At 37.3% G+C, this 23,657-nt stretch overlaps 1 protein-coding gene across 1 annotated transcript in view; it reads right to left on the reverse strand.

The window, feature by feature from the left end:
• The window catches only part of Pon2 (paraoxonase 2), a 29,747-nt gene extending 6,998 nt beyond the window's left edge, over window positions 1-22,749 (reverse strand). The window contains exons 1-5 of the mRNA XM_076833859.2: window positions 22,615-22,749; window positions 13,453-13,523; window positions 5,202-5,257; window positions 875-1,040; window positions 220-346 (exon numbers count right to left, since the gene is read on the reverse strand). Of these exons, the coding sequence (XP_076689974.1) occupies window positions 220-346; window positions 875-1,040; window positions 5,202-5,257; window positions 13,453-13,523; window positions 22,615-22,688 (494 nt within the window). The 5' untranslated portion in view covers window positions 22,689-22,749. The remainder of the gene's footprint in view (window positions 1-219; window positions 347-874; window positions 1,041-5,201; window positions 5,258-13,452; window positions 13,524-22,614) is intronic.
• Window positions 22,750-23,657: the final 908 nt, after the last annotated feature.

Raw genomic sequence — 23,657 nt, forward strand, 5'->3', positions numbered from 1 at the left:
AGATTGTTGAATTAGAAATGCTCAACCTGTATAAATATACATGTACATATAAACACACACGTATAAACTCTTGTATTATAGGTAATATATATTACGTTTTATCTGTAAGCTCATACATATGTATTAACTCTTATAAAATGTGAGAAGACCACTCATTATGGGGAATGTTTGAAAATGCTAGAGAGAAACTAGAGAATGAACAAAAGAAGAAAACAATACCTTGGAAGAAGCTCATGTTTGATTGTTTTCAGGTGTAACAGAGAATTTTCTTCTTCTTGGAATTTAAAAATTTCCACTGTATTCTTGAATTCCGGGTGGTTTACAACAAAGAGATAAACTGTGTCATCTAAAGAATCCACAGAACAGAGTTAATTTGCAAGACATAACCATAGGACCTCTGGGCAGGCACTGACATTTAAATACCACGGGCAAGGAAAGGTTGAATGTACAGCTGTTAGAAGACCTAACAGATCATTCTTCTTCCCAGGCTTTCCCATCACTGTCTGGTGTTATTTCTGATCATTGGTCCTCTGACCTTTAAGAAAGAGTGTTTCCCACTCCGTATGCAGAATTCATGCATAATCTGTTTATAGTTTAATTCAGAAATATATCTCTTTTTAATACAATAATCATAGGTATATGAAAAGGTTATGAAATCTAAACAATTTTTCAGGTGTTAGCTGTTAGACATTTCAAAATGTAGCATAATTTACTGCCAGCTGAAGAGGCAAGTGAACAAGTTGCTTATATGAAGATGTGGGAATAATTCATGAGAAAATTGTTTCTTTCCTATCAGTAGGATCCAAATCTATTTTCCACAGTCATCTGTGGGCCACTTCATGTTTCTCAACGTCGGTAGCTCATCAGCTCTTACCGTCATCTATGAAGGTGCTAATGCCATGTGGATTAAAGGAAGCCAAGTCAAAACCCCAGCTGATTCTTAATTCCAGTGCCCTGGGTTTTTCTTCTTTTAGGTCCATCATTAGTATTCCTCCAGGCTTATCTGGTGCAAAGCTGTGGAGTCCTGGATATTTCAGACCCTTTCCAAAACAGTAAGAAAAGTTAAATACAAAGGCTTAAGAAATTTTGCGGACTAAAGTGGGAACTGCACATGAATGATAAAGACTTTTTGGTTAAATGTGGTGGCATCAAGCCACAGAGACAAAGGAAACAAGACAAGAGAAAAAATTAAAAATTGGTAGCTGGAAAGCTGAACAATAAGGATTTTGCTGAGTTGAGATGAAAGATCAGGGATTTATTCTTTTCAAAAGGTACCAGGAGGTTGGTGGATGGGGAGATTCCAGGCAGAGCTGGAATCTCTGCATATTAACTGTGGAGACCCTCAAGTCCCTGACTAGCACTCTGCCTCCACAATGCCAGAAGTCCTGTCAACAGTCCGTCACAATTCCTTTCCTTGTCTCACACCTCAGATCCAATACCTCAGCAAATTCTGTTGGCTTTGCCTTGAAAATGTATCCCTTCATATAGACATGAAATGTTCTAACCACCTCTTCTATGACTTCCCTGGTCCACATCACCACCATGTTATGGCAATCACCTCCTAACTGGCCTGGCTGCTACTGCCCTTAATACCCTATTGTCTATTGTCACCTCAGCTTCCAGATTGTGTCAGATTATGTCATACCTCTAATTAAAATTCTGTGTGGCTCCCATCTCCACCTGATCATAAGCAAAAGTTCTTAGAACACTCAAAAGTTGCCATATGATTAGCACATCTCAGCTTCCTCACCCAGACACCCATCTCTCTCCTTCATCTACTCTGACTTGTCCTCAATTTTCTTAATGTTCTTCAACAAGACAGCTGGTTCTTGCTTTGGGCCTTTATTCACTGTTCAATATGGCCAGGAATGCCTGACACCCTACCCCAAGATATAGGGATCCTTTCTTTGGTTTCCTTATATGTGTATCAAATGTCACCTTTTCAGTAAGATTGTCCCTAACCAAAATACTCACCTGATCTGGCACATCCTGTCCTCCTTCTCCTGTTTTACTATTCTCCATTGCCTTCCTTGCCATTTGACATACCTACATAAATACTGTTCAGTACTTAGTATAGTAAGGGGTTAAGACAGAAATAGACTGAGATGACTACTGACCTCACTCAGGGCTCACGGGCTACTCTTCTTTCTGCCTGTGAGTCTCTTCTCACCAAATCTGCAAGATTTATGCCTTCCCTTCTAACTGATCTCTGGGAAATGTCACTTATCAGACAGACCTTATCTGCGCCCTCTCCAAAATGGCAGCATGATGTCACCTTCACTACGGATGTCACTCTCCATACTCCACCTTACTTTATTTTTTTGTTAAAGCACTGTCACTGTCCAATACATACTCACAAAGCCCCACTGGAATGCAAGCCAGGACTTTGTCCCGTTTGTTCCCTGCTAGATCCCACAGCCTGTAACAGTGTCTGGCACATATTCCATTCTCTTCCCATTTACCGGAAACATTACTTTTATCATGTCCTGGATGCCCATTTACTTACTGGTCTGTAAGGGGACTCTTTATTTTGTTCTTTATCTATCTCATGCCTATTCTTGTGCCAATGCACCACTTTTTAAATTACTGTATCTTTATACATATATTGCACATGTGCATGACATTCATATGGGAGATTAAATTTCTGTTCTGAATGGAAGATTCTATCATTGCATTTTGTTTTCTTCGACTCCATGGGAAGACACGGCATTTGATAAGCTTTTTTGAATCCAAACATTTCACTGAACTCTCCTCTGAGTTCTAATGGTCTGTTCATTGAATCTCTTGGGTTGTCTAAAAAACAAGGAACCATATTATCTGGAAATAAAGACACTTCTGTCTCTTTTTTCTTATATCACATTTCTTTTCCTTTTTTTATTAGGTTATTAAGAATTCTTAATAGATTATGGAAGGTTACAGTGGTACTGGGCACTTTCATCCTATTCTGGACATTAATGGAATACTTCACTGTTAAAAATGATGTTTGCTGCAGGTTTCTGGGAATTTTCCTCCCATTTCTAGTTTGCTTGGAGCTTTTAACCAGGAATGAGTTTTGAATTTTATTTAATGTATTTAATGTTTCTTTTGGCACTCTAAGTCTTTTTTTTTTAATTAGTTACTACAGTTACCTATTTATAAAATGCTGATTCATTCTTACATTCTTAAGGTAAAACTTCATGGGTGATAATAAATTGTACTAGAATGCACTCTTTTAGTTTACTAATACAATGCAGTTTTATTTTATGCAAATTTAATGGTACAATAAAAAACAAAGCCTCACTTCATGCACATTATTGGACACTTTAATTTTTAAAAATCTACAATTACATACCTTCAAGGCTGGCAGGCAGAGTAAGTAAAATAAATTGAAATTATGCTATTGCTACATGGCAGTGATACTTCAGCTCTTAATAATCTCCATTCTTTAGTAATGCCTCCCCCCAAAATAGCATGGTTTACATGCACAGGAAGAACTTCCAGATGGTGATAATTCTTCATAATTATTTAAATAATTTTATTAAAAAAATCCTTACTTCTGATAAAATAGAAGTAACATAAAATTCAACATCTTCACCATTTTGAAGTGTACAGCTCAGTAATATTGGGTACATTCACCTTGTTTAAATCTTTTTAATATTCTAGTCTGTGCTGTCCAGTTTCTCATCAAGTGTGATGCTATTTTCGAGGTGACCCTCAAATCCACGCCTGCACAATAGATGGGTTGAATGAGCTAAAATATTAGGAAGAGAAGCAAATCTTACAATGTATGAGCCATTCACTTAGAAGAGCACACTTTGAGAAGTGTGAGACACATCGCTGAGAAAATAAAAAATGCGACAATAAGGGAATGTTGTGAGGACAAAGGACAGTTAATAGAGAAAAGCAGAAAAAAAAATTTCTGTAGACGTGGCTACAAGACTATTGTGACTGCAATGTGTCCCTCGGCCAAACTGGCTGTGGATTTATGTGCTTAGAAATCTCACTGTTTCTTCTTAGAATTTATCCCTATGGGAGTAAAAATCCTGATGAGGTAAGTTTAAAGAACACACCCTTGCAAAAACAAACAAACAATAAACAAACAAAAAACCACCCCAATGAAACTGCTTTCTACTTTATCAAGGAATTTTGCATCTCAAGTTATGAATAATTTTGATTAGTGGTTCTAGAGGTTTTTTTCCCTAAGCCTCTAGATACATGCTTCCAAACAAACCCAGAGCCCCACTCTAAATATCACTTGATTCATTAAATAAAACGTTTCTTTTAAAGCTGAATATACATTTTGGTGTTTCTTTTAACATCCATGGTATTTCCTTTTCCCTCAGGGGCACTAACATTGGCTCACAATCTTTCATATAAATCATCAGGTACCTGAGGAGTGTTCCAACCCTTATTCTCTTCCAAGCTGAGTTCTCTCACCTTTCCAGTAAGTCTGACAACTATTTTATTAGTGTTGCATCTCTCTTCTAAACTACCTCCAAGTTTTCACATGCCTCCTGAGTCTCAGAGCCTGAAAATAATGGATATTGAGGGGGAACAAAATAATTAAAGTTAGTCTGAAGAATCAGATACTTCTTCTTCCAGAAAAACTGGACCCATGAAAGTCTTATCTCTGTCCAAACTTGAGAAGTGGGGTCAGAAGTCCTCATCTGCCTACTTGTCTGGATTTCCAATTACAATGGATAATGAAGAAGGCCAGCATCATGAAGGCTAATCAGTTTTAAAGTCTTTCTATGATGTGCTCAGAAGGGATATTATTTTTCAGATGATAGGAATTAAGGCAAAAAGGAAGAGTATAAATAAACTCAGTCAAAGATTTTCCACTTAGGATAGGCTCTTCAGGGAAATAAAGAAAGAAAAAGCACTGGCCTTGTTTGGGAAAGTATATTGCTTGAAATAAATAACAATATGAATATGTAAGATTGAAAATGCTTAAAACTGAATATGTAATGGAAAGAAGGATAGATCCTGTGTTTAAGACAGAAAAATGGCAGAATCTAACATCCACAATGATACCACAAATATCCTTTTTAATAACACTCTTTAAAAACACACACTGCACTGGAATATTCTAACATGATCAATCTTTTTTCAGAACATATTTTGAAGAGTGAGGCATTTTTAAAGCAAGTTACTGCTCTATGGGCCTGAACAAATGCCCTGTCTCTCCTCTACTGCACGTGGAGAAATGAGTTGGTACTCACCACACTAAAGAAAGCCAGGCCATTGGGAAGAATGTCAATATCTTCAGCACCAGCTTCTGTAAGTTCAAGCAAGTGGAGAAATATCATTTTCAGATTGTTATTCATTAGAGGTAGCATCACTGTGACTTTGTTTATTCTATCAGAGTGTCTGTATCTTTATGGATTGTTCCAGTTTTTTCCAAGACCCTATTCTCTTTAATAAATGTCAGTCTGAAACCTTTCCTAAAGTGAACTTCTGACTTTAAATGTTAGATGTTTTATGTTTACTCAAATCAAAGTCAAGTTATCACCACATTTCCAGCTATGATATAGAACAAGCTGACATCTGTACACACTTATGATAAACATCCAGATGTCTGGATAAAAGTAATTGACATCAGGGGAATATTTCCTTCAGAAACAAGGGCTCATAGTCATTTAACCATGCAAATTTCCTTGTCCTCTTCTCTGCTCATCCAATCTGCAACAAAAAGACATCTCTCTCATTAACGGAGATAAAACACCTGGGATTACATATTCCTTCTTTTACAAACAGTGCCTACTTGTTCTCATAAGCAAAGAAAGCTTTCTATTTAGGCTTTAAATTATAGGAAAGACTAGCAAAAGAAAATTAATGAAAAAATACCATGCACCTAAGCCAGTTGAAGCTTCCAACTCCCATCTCTGAGACAGGCTACAATTACTATTGATTGTTTATTGATTGTCTGCAGTACACTTCACATAGCACTGCAAATAATTAGACATAAGGCCTTCCCAGCGGTCTCACTGTATAAATTCCAGAGACAGATAATAGACCCAAACACAAGAAAAGAGAAATAAAAATGGCTTAGATTAAGCCAAATCATGACACATTCTTTGAGTCCACAAAATCCAATCTTCCTATTTAAGATCTCTCCAAAGGATTTTTCCAAGATTATTTCTAGGTTGTCAAAATCAAACAGCATCTATCTATACAGCCATTTTGGTTTTGATTTATGAGTTTGTTTTCAAATGGTTACTTTTTCCACTGTTGCTTGTTCTACTATCATTGTACAGAGAAGCAAAACAAAATAACAATGCCAAGAACTCTACTTTTAAGTGCCTATTGCTCAGAAAGAAGGCACATCTCAATAGCCTGAGCATGGTAGAGTGGAGGGGGGCTGCGTGTCCCCAAACAGCCACAGATAGGCTTCACAGAATCTGTGGACCCTCTGAAATTCTATGCATGGCAAAATGTCTTTTAGATGTAGAGATGAGAACTTTCCCTGTGAAAAGGACTATTGAAGATCAGCAGACTCAAAAACTACTAGCTTCTAGTCACAGGGATTCTCAACTGGGAATGAGCAGGGAGCAGAAGAGCTCTGTACCACAGATACACATACACACACGTGCATGCATGCACACATACACAATTTCACTCTAAGTTTTGCTTTTTGGACCCATCTAATAGAAGCTCAATTAATCCAAAACTTGTTTTTCCAGTAAAATTACTTAAGAAATTTTAATTTCCATGTGAACATGTTCATATGTATAAAAACAAGGTGAAATAAAAAATAATGATCTTTCTTTGAGTAGCAGAATTATGAGTGGTTTTCATTCTTTTTTCTCTATATATGTACACAAATAAACAGAAGAACCTTAAACAAATGCAAAATATAAATTATTTATTTAAAGTGTTCTGAGTATGTGCAAGGTCCTAGGTTCAATCACAGTAACACACACACACACACACACACACACACACACACATGGCTGGAGGGATATAGCTCAGTGGAAAGTATGCACTTGAGGCTCTGTGTTCAGTCCCCAACACCATAAATAAATAAATAAGTAAAAATGAAATAAAAGATAAAGTTTTCTACAAATAATAATCAAACAACCCAATATTTTAGAAAGATATTTTTATTTCAACCACATTATAACTTCTCATTTTACCTCCTCATTGTAACCCCCCCCATTTTAATGAGGAAAAAAAAATAAGTCTTATCTGTACCTTACTTTGGCAGATTTTCCAGATTTATTCACTCATCTTTCACTTCTAAAGCAAACACCACAATTGACTTTTATTATCTACATCACTTCTTTGGTATGATTATTGCAAGAGTAGCCAATCCTGGAGAAATTATTTTCTTCTCTAATTCAATAGTCATGGTAGGAATAACTACTAACATTAAGTACTCACAAGTACCAGGCTCTTTGTAAGTACTTTGCATATAACATTGCATATAATTTTATAACACTAAGAGGCAATGTTATTACCCCTTATTTTAGATCTGAAAATATGGAGGCTTTGAAAAGCAAATTGTTTAAATTACAAACCAGGAATCTGAGATTTGAATTGTCTGGTGTGACTTAAAGCACATGAAAAATATTCAACCTAGAATTTAATAAACTTTTCTCTGTCAGAACCATCCCCTGGTTCCTCTCTAAAGATACTTCACTTTGTAAATTCAACTATGGTTAATTCCATATGTTAGCTTTGCCCCTGCAAATTATTGCTTCCGTGTTTCTCACAGAATTTTTCACCAATCCATATCCTGCACTTTTATTTAAAATCCTTTCTCCAGAAAGTCTTCTAGCTTAATACATCTAATGTCGATCCCTTCTTCTTACTTCAGCAATTATAGCTCCATGTCAGAGATGGCCAAATATCCCCCAGCATCCATGTACCCCTCAACCTTCTTAGCAATAAGCACAAAGCAACTTAGGTACAATTGACACTTCCCACCTTTTCTTGCTGATAGATGGTGACACACATACTATATGACATGTAGTCAATAACTTTTATTTATTAAGTCAGAAAGGCAATGATATGACATGATATTTGTATAATGCTCCCAAGAGTTGCAAAGAGTTCATGTCCAGTGGCGGCAAACGCAGCACCGTAGTATGTGTGTGCACGTACACACGTGTTGATGGGGACAAAGGGCAAGGGGGAAGAAGTCTCACCTCTTAGGGGTATGAACCTCAAGTGCACAGCCACTACTGTTTCCAAAACAGGAAATAAAAACACAGTCCTCCTGATCCTTACTGCCTACTATAGCCACTTGCCTTTGTCTATATGAGAAGGTATGTTCAGCACATGGTGTTCCTTACCATCAAAGACCACTGGACAAGCAACTGTTGTTAAAAATATATAACCACAAGTTATTATTAACCATTGTGCATTGCTAACATGGCTCTCAACAAATGTTCATATGGTGTACTAACCACAGGGCAAAAGCAAAAAAAAAAGAAAAAGAAAGAAAGAAAGAAAGAAAGAAAAGCACAATTCTAATTAGATCTAAAAATGTATCCCAAATGTGCTTCTAATCACTCATCTTCTCCGCTCTGTTGCCTTTTGAAGTGCCTCAGAGGCATTAAACACTTCAGGAAAAGGGCCAGAGGTGACATATTTCCTCCTTCTTTCCAATTCCAGACAGCAGCTCACACACATCACAACATAAAGGTCACAAACATAGACAGACGACTGTTCAGAATACAAATGCTGCAAGGCTTGTTTTTTCTCTGAGACGCGCTCCGTCCCAGTGAGCTGTAACAGGAATACACTTGGCAGTTTGTCCTGTAATGTGTCTGGTTGTGCCCTGTTGTCTACTCTGAGACTTGAATTCACAGAAGGTGGGCTTCATGGGGCCAAGGGCTGTTTAATAATGTGACAATTATTAACTCAGTAGCAAAAGTCAACTAAGAGATCACTGACCCAACCTCCCACTCTTGTCCAACATCCCTCACAGATGCCACCTGGCTTTTGCTGGACCGGTTCTGAGGGGCTCTTCTTGATGGAAGCCAGAAGGCAGGATAAAGCTGTCTAGGTACTGGGGACTCTAGAACTGCCTTAGTCCTACAGATGTCTGCATTATCCAGCAGAGATCTAGTTGACCAGGCATTTGATACTGCGTTGGCATCCTCCTGGGAAGTGTTGGGGGAACTGAAAGAAAGAGAAGCTCCAGGATAGTCAACCAGTCTGGGAGGAGGGAGATAGGACTAGGAAAATAACAAAAATAGCAATGTGAAAAAGGAAGCCGAACACATTGCAAAGAGAGATGTAAAGAACAAGAGGCCAGCAACAGATCTGGAATGGCACGCTTAAGCAGAAAGACTGCTCTAACAATGAGGGTTTGTTCTTGCTAAAATTGCACAGTAAGCCTTGTCAGGTATGAGTGGGGTTACAAATATGAGGTAGCTAGTTTATTCGTGTTCCCAAGTTGGGGAAGTTTATCCATGACTATCAAAATTTTAAACATAGATCCTAATGACAACAACCTTATTGTTAGAAAAATATATTCACAGACATGCAAATGTAAGAGCAATGATGGTCACTGATGTGTTTGTAACTGCAACATCTACAACAATAGAATTATAAAAAACCAAGAAGCCTCTGCACAGCAAAGGAATCAATCAATAGGGTAAAGAATGGAAGAAAATATTTGCAAACTATCTGCAGGGGTTAATATCTAGAATATATAAGGAATTAAAACACAGCAAAAATATCCCAAATCATCCAATTTGAAAATGGACAAATAATCAGAATACACATTTATCAAAAGAAGACGTACAATAACCAACAAGTATATAAAAAATGCTCAGAACACTAATCACCAGGGATATACAAATAAAAATTATAGAGAGACATCATTTTACCCCATTAAGAATGGCTGCATTCAAAAAGAAAAAAAAGTAACAAATCGAGGTGAGGATGTTGACAAAGGGAAACATTTATACACTATTGGCAGGAATGTAAAATGGTGTGTCTATTAGGAGAAGAGTATGGAGGTTTTTCAAAAAACTGAAAATAAAACTATCTTATCATCTAGAAATACCTCTACTGGATATATATCCAAAGGAAATAAAATTCCTATATCAAAGAAATAATCACACGACCATGTTCATTGCACCACTGTTCACAATAACCAAAATATTAATTAAACAAGATGTCCATCAACAAATGAATGGATTTTTAAAATGTGGTATATAGAGTCACTGGAATACTATCCAGCCATAAAAAAGTACAAAGTCCTTTCATTTACAGCAATATGGATGGAGCTAGAAGGCATAATAAGTGATATAAACCAGGCACAGACAGACAATTACCATATGTCTTCACTAATTTGAGGAAGCTAAAAAAGTTGACCACATAGGAATAGAATTGAATAGAGGTCACTGGAGGCTAACTGAGACATGGGAAATAAAGGGTTGATAATAGTGCCAAAATACAGTTGAGTGAAAAGTAGTTCTGAAGTTCTGTTGCACAGTAGAGTAATTGTAATCTATAATAATTTAAAAAAATAACTCGAAGAAGAAAATTTGAAGGTTCTTAACACAAAGAAACAGTAATACTTGAGGAGACGGAAATGTTGATTGCTTGATCTAATTAGATACAGTGTATACATGCATCAAATTATAATACTGTACCTCATAAATAAATATAAACGTGTTAAATAAAAAATAAAAAATTAAAAAAGAAAAGAAAAAGAGTCTCAAATACACGTGTTTGATATAATCACCAAACAAGGCTTTATTTACTGTTCCTTAAATATACTGATAAGACTAAGAGAAGTTAACTAGATTGCTTTAAACTCTCATTCCGTTATTAGATTGTACCACCTATGGTAAACTATAAACGAATATATACATTTTTGCAAATTGTATAATTATCCTGCTTTACCACAAGCATATTGCATTGCACTTTTTTTCTTCTGTTAAAAGCATGAATCTGGTCAAAGTAACTATTCAGGAATATGGCATAACTTTTTTAGACTGAGGGAGATCTATATTGTCTAACTGACTGAGAAGCAAGCAGTGCAATGGGAAGCTAAAGCAGGGACTCCTTTTTAGGAAGCATTTACACAAAAGTTTGCTGTCCTTATATTACAATTCATTTGGAAGGATTTGGGGCAATCTGATGGAGATCATATGAGAATTAAAGCCTTTGGCCTCCATCCTGGCAGGAAGGTGTGCCTAATTCATATTGGACATTTCTTCAGTTTTTAAAATACTAGGAACCTCCAAGAAAGAAAACATCCTGGGCCCCTTTTGACTTCTGAGATGGTCTGGGGAACCCCATTTGTCAATTCAATATGTCCCAAAGGAGATTCCTCTTGGAAATACTCTGTTATCCAGAAGAATGTTATAAATGTACGAGAAAATAATTAGCAAACCAAATGCCCATCAACAATGAAGGGATACATAAAATGTGGTACATACATACAAGAGAATATTACTCAGCCTTAAAAAGGAAGGAAAGCCTGACACATGCTACAACATAGATGAACCTTTAAGACTACAGAGAGAAAAAAAAAATCAGTCACAAAAAGACAAATACTGTATGATTCTACTTACACAAGGTATCTAGAACAGTCCAATTGATAGAGACAGCAGAATGGTGGTTGCCAGGAAAGAAGAGAATGGGGAGTTATTGTTTAGTGGGTACAAAGTGTCAGTGTTGCATGATGGGAAAGTTCTGGAGATGGACATTGGTGATGGTTTCCCAACAACATAAACACACTGAACATTACTGACCTGTACACTTTAAAAGTAGCAAAATGATAAACTTTACATGATATGTATTTTACCTCAAATAAAATTAAAAACAAAAACAAAACATTACAAGTAAGATAGTCCTGCACCAAGCCAAATGTGCATTAAGTGATCAGTTACATAAATCATGGAATGTGAAAAAATTAAAAAAGAATGAGGTAAACAGACCTATGCAAAGCTGTTCATGCCATGCTAGGAATAAAGCAGGTTGTAAAACATTTATACTAAGATGCCATTTTTGGGAAAAATAATGTATTTATATGCATATATGTATTTGCATGTGCACCAAAAAAAAAAAAAAAAAAAAAAAGCTTTGTATCTGGGGTCTGGGGTTATTTCTGTGGGGGAATGGGGAGTTTGTTGAAAGATTTTTATTTTCCATTTTAGATCTTTCTGTACTGTTTGAACATATAATGTTTATGTGTACTTTGCACAGAACATACTGTGCGGTTACAGAAAAAAGATAACTAAGCTAACATAAGTTTCCAAAAGATAGTATTAAGAACAAAAAGGTAGTTTAGAAATATTATGTATAATTTGACCTCATTTGTGTTTTTTTTAAAGTCATGTGTATGAAAATATTCCTAAATAGGCAGGAAAAGTATGTTCAACAATGTTACTAATTAGGAGGAGCAGAATGCTTCTGTGCAATCTGGATTTCAATTTCTTGAAAACAAAACAAAAAATTGAAAGGTCTCTCCCACCTCTAGATGTTGTTACATAAGGACTAGAAGGGATAAAATGTTAGTTTAGTAATTTCTACACTGTAGTTTACAGAGTAAGATTATAAACAAATTTCCCAAGATCTTTTTTGGACTCTAAAAACTTCTAGCCTAACCACAAACTCATCATTGCAGGTGAAAAATATGAAAGGCCACGCTTTGCACCAGTTCACATTGTAAGTGTGTGGCAGAACCACACCTGGACATTAGGTACTGCTCCCCCCTGCCCCTTTCATACTGTAACTTATCTCACTGATAATGCAATAACAGTTACTGAGAGTCTACTGTATAGTAGGGACTTTGGTATATGGAACAAGGTAAAAAGCAGCAAGACACAGTCTTTGCCTGGAAGAAATTACAGAGAATCCACAGAGTTCCTCAGTGCAAGGAGAAAGTCTGAGCAGATCTCTCATCCTGTGCATCAGAACTGAACCTGTTTGTTCAGTTCTGAGACTCAGGCATTGTGGAGCATCCTGTATGGAGTCATGGAGACAGGGACACCCCAATCATGGTTCTTCCCTCTGTAGTCACCGCGTAGAAAACAAATAAAAACAAGTTTGTGTTCAATTTATTTCATGAAGTATCAGATATACATTAGCTATCAGAAAAAATGCTGGTTCCAGAGTAGCAGCAAGATAAATGCTGTTCCTGATTACAAGGAACTTACCTTCCTTCCAGCTTCAGTAGGTGGTGAATAGGACAATGAACTCAGGATGCAGAGGCCATCCACAACAAACAGAATTTACAAATGAAATTCAGAGGAGTCATGGAATAAGCCATAAATCAAATAGTAAGCAAAGGATTACATAAACAATTAATAAATTACAGTCAGCATAAGAAAAGAGAAATACAGGATGCATAAGATCAAAAGAGACAGACCAAAGGGGGTTCTGTTGATCATGTGGTTTAATTGCTGAAAAACACTAATTGCTTGCCAAAATACTGTTAATGAGTGTTTTAATGTTGGTGGTCCAACACTGTAATGTGTAAAATAAGCATTTTCTCATACATACCAATTCCTTTAATCAGGTGGCAGTTTGGAAGATCTACAGATTCCACTTCTCCTGTGGCTTTAAGTCGATTTCTGTTTAAAACAAAACAAAACAAACTTTGTTTATATGTTCCCTGCTTTGTTCCAGAAAGGGTTTAAAGAGGCTTTTAGCAATACATAAAGCAGCATAAACCTAAAGCAGATGAAAGTGAAGACAGAAAAAAAGTGTAGGAACATGAAACAGCACCAGAAAGAAGTTAAAACAAAAAACATAAGGCGCTGAAGTTCTGCATATGGACAGGGCTCTGAGAGAAAGCCCAGCACTCGACAAACACAACTTGTTTATAATATAATAGAGCACCGGGTCACATTTCTTGCAGCTCTGGTGGGAAAAGACCTCAGATGTAGCTCTAGGAGCCCTTTCCACTGAAGAGCCAAACAATGAAAAATGGTGGTCTCACTCCATGTCTGATAAAGGCCAGGACAAAGGGCACCACTCAGAGCCTGGCCCTTCGCACACACCCACAAAGAGCTACTAAGGAATACAAAGTGTACCAGGGTTGGAAGTTTGGAGAGCACCATCTAACTTTGGCAAATTACTCCCTCTGGTTGTTTTGGGAGGCAGGAAGAAGAAGAAATAACTAGGGAATGTTGAACTCCACTAGGGTATCTTCTCCTATCATTTCCACCCTAGAGGACTACAAGGAAGTTTGGGCCAAAACATGTGGAAATGACAACTTTGAAGTACACATACTGCGGGTTTTTCTTCTCTTTTTCTCATCTCTTGGTTCTCTGGAGCCATAGGAAACAGAAATTGTATTTGCAGGGAACTTGGCGATTTTTAAAATGGTTCCACACATAGTAATCTGCCCCTCGTTCTCCTATTTGAATCCCTGACAGCTTCTGACTTCCAGACACTGAATATGTGAAAGGGTACTGGTTTCTTAGCAAAATAGGGCCTACGTCATCCAGAACTACTAACTGGTTGGGCTAATTCTACATTCTGACAATTCATATCATAAAGCTTCTAAATAAAGTGTTAATCAGTAAGTATCTGGAATCATACAACTCAAATAATATTAAATTTCTTGAAATAATACATCAATGAAGCAAATAATGTACAAATATAAATAATAATAATGTATAATGCAATAAAAACAAAATACATTATTAAAAAATTAAATCAAAGTAACAAAAATACAACAAATCTCACTCTCACATGCCCCAAAAGTAATTTAAAAGGAAAAAAAAAGAGTATATAAATTATATGTAGTGGTAGCAGTAGGAATAATGATGAAGACCATGTTGATGATAACCATGGGTGGTGAAGGAAATCAATAATACAGCAGTTATAATTCACTGCTGTTTTAAGTCTACTACGGTTTTAAGTGATTTACCTCAATGATTTCATTCAATTCTTTAAAGCAACTCTGCAAATTAGATACCATCATCCCCACTTTAGGGAGGATGAAACTGACTTGAAGAAAAGCAGTTTCCCTGGAGGTCCACTCAGTGAGGAAGCATTGGAGCCAGCTATCACCCAGAGGTGACCCTTGTCCTTACGACTCTGTGCTTTCCTCAGGAGCACCGAGATCCGAGATCCGTGCTGAGTCCCAGCAGGAACACTCCATGATCCTTGGCACATCAGGGAATCTCTGCAGGCCTCAGTTTTCCATATGAACACAAGAAGGATGAACCCAAAAGACTTCCAAGATCCTGATAATATGTGGCTCCAGAAATAGATGCACATACAAATCAATGGGTCACAGCTGTAGTTTGTATGTGAAGTATCATGTGTTGACTTGGGTGTCAATTTTATATAACTTACGCACTATGTCTATTTGACTATACAGAAATAGGGATGATGACGATTACCTCTACTTTTTCAAAGATAAACTGTATGATTAAATACAATCTGTTCTGCGTGAATCCTAACCCACAACAAGGAAGGGAAAGATAGAAGTTCATTGGACTAGACAAAGGAGAATGAAGGGGGAATGGAGATAGAAAAGACAGTGGAATGAATTGGACATATCTTTTCCTATCCTATTGATAGGAAATTATGATGTGGAGTTATATTGGTATTCATATGACCAATATAACTCCACATCATATACAACCACAATAATGGGATCCTAATTGGAACAAGTTATACTTATTCTATGTATATATAATATATCAAAAATAAACTCCACCTATGAAGAACAAATTTAAAAAATAAATAATAAATATAATCTGTTTAAAGAAACATGCTCATTTGTATTTGAATGGTTTAATATGAGGTATTTATTTCAGTCAACTTAGGTTTGTACAGATAGCTGCCTGATGATGCACTTGGCTAAAAAGAGCAATCTTCAACTTGTTTAGTTGTACAAAATCACCTTTAGAGATGCAGACTACCTGCTATTAATATTGAAGAGCTACATAAGGGCTGTGCATGATTTCCATTTACTCAAATAAGTTTTTCCCTTGGCTTTCCTTTATTATGAAAGAAAAAGAGGATTTTGCTTCAATCCGCTTTGGCTCATCAAGTCTTCCAGACTCCCTTGGTAGAAAACTGCTAGACGTTCTCCCCGGAATCATACAGCTCAAGTTTTGGGGCAAGGTACTTTTGTTCCTGATAAAAATGGTAGACACAAGAAGAGAGAGCTAGTGCTCACCTCCCCTCCTCCCTTCTTTGTAATTTGAACACACACACACACACACACACACACACACACAGTCCTTGAGAAAACAGGAACAACAGCAGTCATTCCATTCTTGACAAGCACAAGGCTGTAAAGTCAACAGTAAAAGGTCACAGCATGAAAACAGAGAACCCAGTTAGTTGCTGTGATCACTGATTCAGAATATGCCCTAGCTACAGTTTTTGTCATGTAAGAAAAATAAGTTCCTATTTGTATAAGTCACCACTAATTTGATGTATGTTACTTGTAGCTGAAAGCATTCCTAAATAATATCAGATTTAAGAAGCTTGGGGAATAAAGAAAGCTACGCAAACCTCTTTGAATTGGCAGATCAAAAAGGCTATCATTATTCATGTGTAAGTATAAAATACATAGTATAAACACAAATACCATGAGATGTGAAAAGGAAAATCTTTTTATTTTTGTACGGAGTGTTTGCTCTCTAACACTTCATGTCCATAGCAAGCTTATGGTTACTGTAGGTCTGAGATGGCATGGCTGTTGCCACTCCTTCCCTTCAACCCAGACACTTTGTTCCAACAACCACGACAATGTATTAAAATAGATGCTCAAGATGATGACTCTTTGCCTTCCCTGCTAGAGGTTCCTTTTGTTTTTCTTCCTTTTCTTTTTCTTTACAATTCAATTATTTTCCTTTGAGTTGCAAGCCTATGGCAGGATATAAGCTGGCTTCCCTTGGCTACCAGCAATCATTCCCAGATGATCCCTTTGGAAATCATGCATATTGGAGATCTTAATCTAGGATCCTAGACCTTCAAGGAATCCATGGGTAGAATTCAGAGACTCATGACCTTGGGTGGGGGAAAAATACTACTGTAGTTAAACCTCTAACTGAATAGAGTACTCTTTTTGATAATGAGTGGGAACAACAAGCCACAGTACCTCTTATTAGCAATACCTGTGACTCTCAATATCAATTACAGGTACTGCTGCCATCACATTTCAGTTGCTATAGCCATCTCCAAGTGCCATTTACACTCATCATTACTTCAAACTATCACTGTTTGACATTTATCCACCTCTGGATCTCATCAAAAAATAAAAATAATTTTTTTAAAAAACTCATGTTATTATTCATAAGTTAGATTTTAGAATAATTTGATAATAGTATTTAAGTATGATTGGTTCATTTTGTATCCCTATGCATTTTATTTATTCTATGCATATAAAAATACAACGCCAGGGCTGAGGATGTAGTTCAGGGGTACAATGTACAATGTTTGCCTAACATGTGTGAGGCCCTGGGTTCAATCCCAGCACTGCAAGAGTTTCAATGATGCTAAGAAGAAATCACGGCAACTTTGCCAGAATACTAATAGATCTACATCCTAAAAAGTCTAAGAAATCTTGTACAAACATCATTGTCACCGTATGTAATTTTTATTAAGCTTACTATGTGCTTGGCATTATTCTAAGCACATGATACAGGTGACCTCATTTATTTCTTATAATCCCAGAATGGAGCAAGTGGATGGTACTCCATCCTACAGATCAGGACACTATTGCACAGAAAGGTGAAATAACTAGTCCAAGGTATAAGGTAATAAAGACGTTAATAAATTCAAGGTATCTTACCATACAACAGATGAATTCTTAACCAACAGTCATTAACATGATATCAATCTCTATTTCTTCTATTTCTAGCATTCATTCAGAGTGGAATACAACAACGACTGCTTGTCACGGGCTTACTCATGGTGGGGAGCATGGAAGGCAAACCATGCAACAGTGTCAATATACCTAGAGCAAAGTTGGAACAGGGTTACTATGAGCCAGTACTTTGTGCCATATGGTACTGCCTTCCAACTTACAAAACATTGGTGGGGCTTTGTCTTCCTTGTACAGATATATACAAACATGAGCTTCATCTTTTATATGTAGATATAAAAATCTTTGGAATTCAGCTTCTAGGACCTTGCAATGTCTGCACAAAGTAACTAAGAATTTGTGCTTAGTCATGCAAACCTGGAGAAAAATTGTCAATGGTACAGAGAGTCAGAAGTGATGAGGAAGTTGGAACAAACTGGAATCAGAAATCCTGGCATAGCTAATAGGTCCAGCACTAATTAATTACCTGATGGCCTAAGTAGTTAAGCTCTCCAAACCTCAATATTTACATGTGTAATAAAGAAAAACAAAATATCTGCACACAGATATATAAAATGAAAGCATAAAAACAAAAGGATAGTCTTTCAAAATGTTGATAAATGTACATTTTGGTTTCATATACAGAACTTTCTACACTTGACAGTGACCAGCACACAGTAGATAAGTGATAAGCAGAATGGTAATTAAAAAAGAAAAAAAAAATAGCTGCCTCTTTTCCAGGGTTTCAAAACAGATTCCAGAGTTGCTTTTTGGAGCTGTCATAAAAGTCATCAACCATTAAGCAAAATGTCCAGACACTTGTTTTGGGTGTTTCTGCCCACTCTTGGGTCTCTGATGCATTCAAGTCATCTCATGACTCATCCAAACAAGGCTGTGTATCTTGCAATAGGGAGTAAAAAGTCTGAGAATGTTTGTTTATCTCTATTTTCTTATTTCTCAACTAGGGAAGGGTAGAAAAGATGGGTGGGGAATGCCATTCTCTCCTGGGAACCTCAGTCAGTTACAGTTCCAAAGGAAACAGACAATCTTGATTACATTTATCCACCTGGGACATACTTACACTAAAACTTCCCCATTGTTTATCTGAAACACAAGTTGAAATTTAAATGGGTATCCTGGGGGAGCCAAATAACTTGGTTGCCAAAGTACCATCTGCAATAACTAATTAAATAGCAGACACCAGAGTAGAGCACAAAAAATAAAGTTGGTGTCCTTTCACCTTCCTTTGAAAAGTCTTTCCTTATGGGAAGCTGGGAACATGCTGCTTTTTGTCAAGGTATGACAGGAGAAATGCCATAGATCTGAGCACTCAATCACACTGCAGAGAGTAGACACCCGTCCTCAAACAAAGTCACCAGATACCACACAGGGTGCCCAGTCAAATCTGAATGTCAGACAATGAATAATGTTTTAGTACAATTACGTCCCAAATTCCATGCTTATACTACAATTAAAGTATAAGAATTCCACACTAATGTTAAAAAAATGATTCATTGTTTATCTGAAATTTATATCTAACTGGGCATTCTGCATTTTTGTTTGCTAAATCAAGCCACCTCCCACTTACCCCCATCACCTATCACCTCACCCCATATTACCTCACTGCCTTTGGAGCTTCAACTAGCCAATAAAGTTACCAACCTGTGAAATCACTGCTCATTAAAATTTATCACAGTCAAATCTTTGTAAAGAAAAGTTGCATCACACTGTAAACTACTTATTGGGTACAATCTATGTCATTAAGCTTTATTTGCTTTGTCTTAGGTTTGCAATTATAATATGTATCATTCAAAGGGACTTAATTTTAAAACTTGAAGATTAGAAGGGAGGAAAATTGTTAAGAAAATTTCAATTTGTGGGAACACAGGCGATTTGAAAATTAGTGACAACTTAATGAGCCTGTGAATTTTGGTGGTCTTGCTTCTAAAACAGAGTTGGAAAGATCATACAAAGTCATCAAAACTCATTAGGTCTTAAAAGCACAGGCAACGAAAACAAAAACAGACACAGCAAAGGAAACAATCAACAGGGTGAAGAGACAACCTACAGAACGGGAGAATATACTTGGAATACATCTGATAAGGGGTTACATCCAGAATATACAATGAACTCAACTCATTCATTCATACCACAAAACCCCAACAATTTGAAAATAGAACAAAAGTCCTGAATAGACATTTCTCAAAAGAAGATATACAAATGGCCAATAGATATGTGAAAAAAATAATCAACATCACTGGTCATTAGGAAAATGAAAATCAAAGTTTCAACAAGATACCCCCTCACTCTAGTTGGAATATCTATTATCCGAAAGACAACAAAAAATAAGTGTTGGAAAAGTTTTTTGTTTTTTTTTTTTTTTCTTTTCTTTTCTTTTTAGTGCTGGGTATGGAACACAGGTCCTTGTACTGGCTAGGCAAGTGCTTTATCACTGAGCAACACCCTTAGGCCATAAAGGGAATATTTGTTTACTCTTCTGGAGAATGTAAGTTAGTATAGCCATTATGGAAAACAACATGGAAGTTCTTTGAAACAGTAAAAATAGACCCAGAAATCCTACTCCTGGGTATATATGCAAAGGAAATAAAATCAGTATGTGGAAACATCTGCACTCTCATGTTCACCGAGGCACTATTCACATCAGCCAAGAAAGAGGAACAGCTTAAGTGTCCATCAGTGGGTAAATGGATAAATAAAATAAAATGTGGTACAATGGAATACTATTCATCTACAAAAAGGGACAAAATCCCTGTCATTTAAGATAAACCTGAAACATGCTAAGTAAAATAATTCAAGCACAGAAAGACAAATATTCACGATCTCATTCATAGGAGGAATCTTACAAAGTTGATCTGTAGAAGTTGGAGTGCAGTAATAGTTATAAAAGGCTAGGGAGAGGGAAAGATGGGTCAATGGGTACAATGTTACAAGTAGGGTTACAATGTTATTGCACAATAGAGTGACTAAAGTTAACAAGAGTAAAGTATATTTCAAAATAAGGAGAAGGATTTGAATGTTCTTACCACAAAATTTTATAAATGTGTAAGGTGATAGCTATGCTAATTACCCAGATTTGATCACAATAGTATACAAAATATATATTTTATCTCATAAATACATACTTATTATTTGTCAATCAAAAATAAAACTAAACAACAACAAAAATATATCATTCAACTCACAATGGTTCTGCAGAGAGCATTTACATAACATGATAATTAAGATCAACATGTCCATTTCCTATCAATGAATATTCTTTCCTCAGTAAAACAAACGCCTGCATTGGTTATCAGCAGATGAAACTACAGCTATGGGACATGGAGCAACCGTGGAAAGCTATGGTGTCACTTTTGATCCTCCTTCCTGGGGTTAGAGAGTTTGAGTCCCGGTTCTCCTCTTCAAAGCACTGTAATACCTTAACTAGTTTCCCTGTTTATACTCTATTCCAGTAGTTCTCAACCCTGAGAATTATCAGGAGAAGATTTTATTTGGTTGGTAGATTGGGGTTACTTATTTATTTATTTATTTTTGTTGTTGTTTGTTTGCAGTGGTAGGTATCACATTCCAAGTCTCATACATGTAGGCAAGCACTCTATCTCTGAGTTACATTCCCAAATTATCAGGAGAGGGTTTTTAAATAAATAAATAAATAACCAAAGACTAACTAAGTTAGAATCTCTAGGGTGTTACCCAGAGACCAGCCCTTTAGGAGATCCTAATGTACAGATAACCATTGCTCTATCCTTGCAGATTCATCTTCATAATGCAAAACTGGTTATATCAGGTTCTTACAGAACAAACAAAACCCATCAGACCTCTTCTTTGCCCATCAAAAAGGGCCAGGTTTTGAACTTATTCAACAGCCTAAAAGCCCATCCTTCCCACTACCCCTACTATTCTCATTGCTTGACTTTATACTTCCTTCAAACTGGTACTCCAATTCTCATCTTAGACCTTTGCTCACAGTGCAATTTAAATCCACAAAGGACTCCTCCATCACCACACTTATAAGCAAGGTCACTTCAAAGCCAATGTCAATCTCTCTTCCACCAGAACTCCTTCAGGGGATATACAACTACCTGGGTTCCATTGTACCCGACCTGGGCATAGTAATTCATATATTTATTTTGTTTCTCTCCTCCCCTATATTAAGGTAAACTCCATTAAGGTATAAATTTACAATAGTAGCCTGCCCAGAAGAACACAGCATACATACCTAGTAGGTGTTTAATATTTCCGGAAGGCTTTCTCATGAGGCTTATAAAATTTTAATTGGTAATTTAGAAACCTTGATGTCTAACCACCATGCTTCCAATATAACTAAAATATGAGATGTGCTTCTACTGTTTGGCTTTCTGGCTTCAGGGATCCAGGGTGAATAAGGAAGTGATGCAAGAACAGTAGCTTTGTCAAGTGGCTTTGATCTACAGCGCCAAGATTCTCGAGAAAACAGAAGTGTTTCTCCAACTATGCAGGGGAAGGATGGAGAGAGCAATATTAAAGAGGGGTCTGGTTCAGGCAACAAAGGGAAGCAGCACCGGTGACCTGAAATAAATCTTTATAATTAAAGTTTCAATGCATGAGTAATAGTTTTGTTTTCAAGTGAAAGCACTAGGTTTGCCCTTGAGTAATTGCAAAGCACTCCCTTGTCAACTTAGGCAGAACTTGGTAAGCAGCAAAGGCTTATAAACTTTTTAGAAAGTATCCGGGTGGGGGTGGGGTGGGCCCAGCTAGCCCGGGAACCGAGAGCCATCAGCAGCTCTTCACTCCGCCCACGATCCCCCGCCCCGGAGAATCTCTCCACCCGCTGGCGTCCGCTCCCGCAGCCTGGGGACCCTCGAGGAGGGGCGCCAGGAAGCCCCACCTACCTGAGCGCCAGGAACCTCTCGCCCAGGAGCGCCAGCGCCATCCCCATCAAGCCCACACTCACCAGCCGCCCCATGGCGCGGGAGCTGGCTGGCCGTGTGGCTCGGGCCAGGCCAGGCAGCACCGTGGGAGGTGCCAGCTCACCCCACCCGGCGCGCAGGCCCGCCCCGCCGGATCCCGCTCCCTGGCCGCCGAGGCTCCGCCCTGCGCCGGGCCTGGCCTTTGTCTGCGCGAACCTGCTGCCCAGACACCTTCCCGCGCAGACCTCCCACGACCCAGTTAGTTTAATGGCCCCAAGCCTTGAGATCCTGCTGTCCTTTCCCGAACAACCCACACAAAACCTTTCTGCACACCTTTCTGAACTCCCCACTCGTCAGACGTTCCTTACAGAAAGTTTCCTACTGAAAAGTAAGAAACTTTCAAAGTTTTACAAAGACTTTTTTTTTTTTAATTGGAGAAAATAGTAATGGGGCATATCTTGTAAATATATCATGTTGGAATTACTGCTTTTTATAATAGGACGTGGATGGGAGGAAAACAATATCCTGATTCCAGCAAGACTTCATCTACACTAGAAACCTAAGTACTTTTTTTTTTTTTAACCCAAACTCAATTACTCAATTTATGGGAATAAGAGTAGGTCTTTTTCCTTCTCTCTCTCTCTCTCTCTCTCTCTCTCTCTCTCTCTCTCTCTGTCTTTCGCCTTATTTTCTTCCTATACTCACAATACGAAGGAAAAACATAGATAAATATACATATGTGTGTGTGTGTGTGTGTGTGCACGCGTGTAGTATGTATATATATGAAACACCCATCCAGACAATTGAGATTCTAAGGAAGGAACATCCCAAGTTCCAGGCCAGCCTTAACAACTTAAGGAGACCCTGTCTTAAAATTAAAAATACAAGGGCTAGAGATATAACTCATTGGTAAAGGGCCCCTGGGTTCAATCCCCAGTACTGGGGAAAAGAAAAAAATCTAGACAGTTACAAACAAATGACTACTTCTAATGGTTTTTAGAGTTGAATTGCACAATATGTAGACA

Source organism: Callospermophilus lateralis, chromosome 1 (assembly GCF_048772815.1).
Source record: "Callospermophilus lateralis isolate mCalLat2 chromosome 1, mCalLat2.hap1, whole genome shotgun sequence".
Lineage (NCBI taxonomy): Eukaryota > Metazoa > Chordata > Mammalia > Rodentia > Sciuridae > Callospermophilus > Callospermophilus lateralis.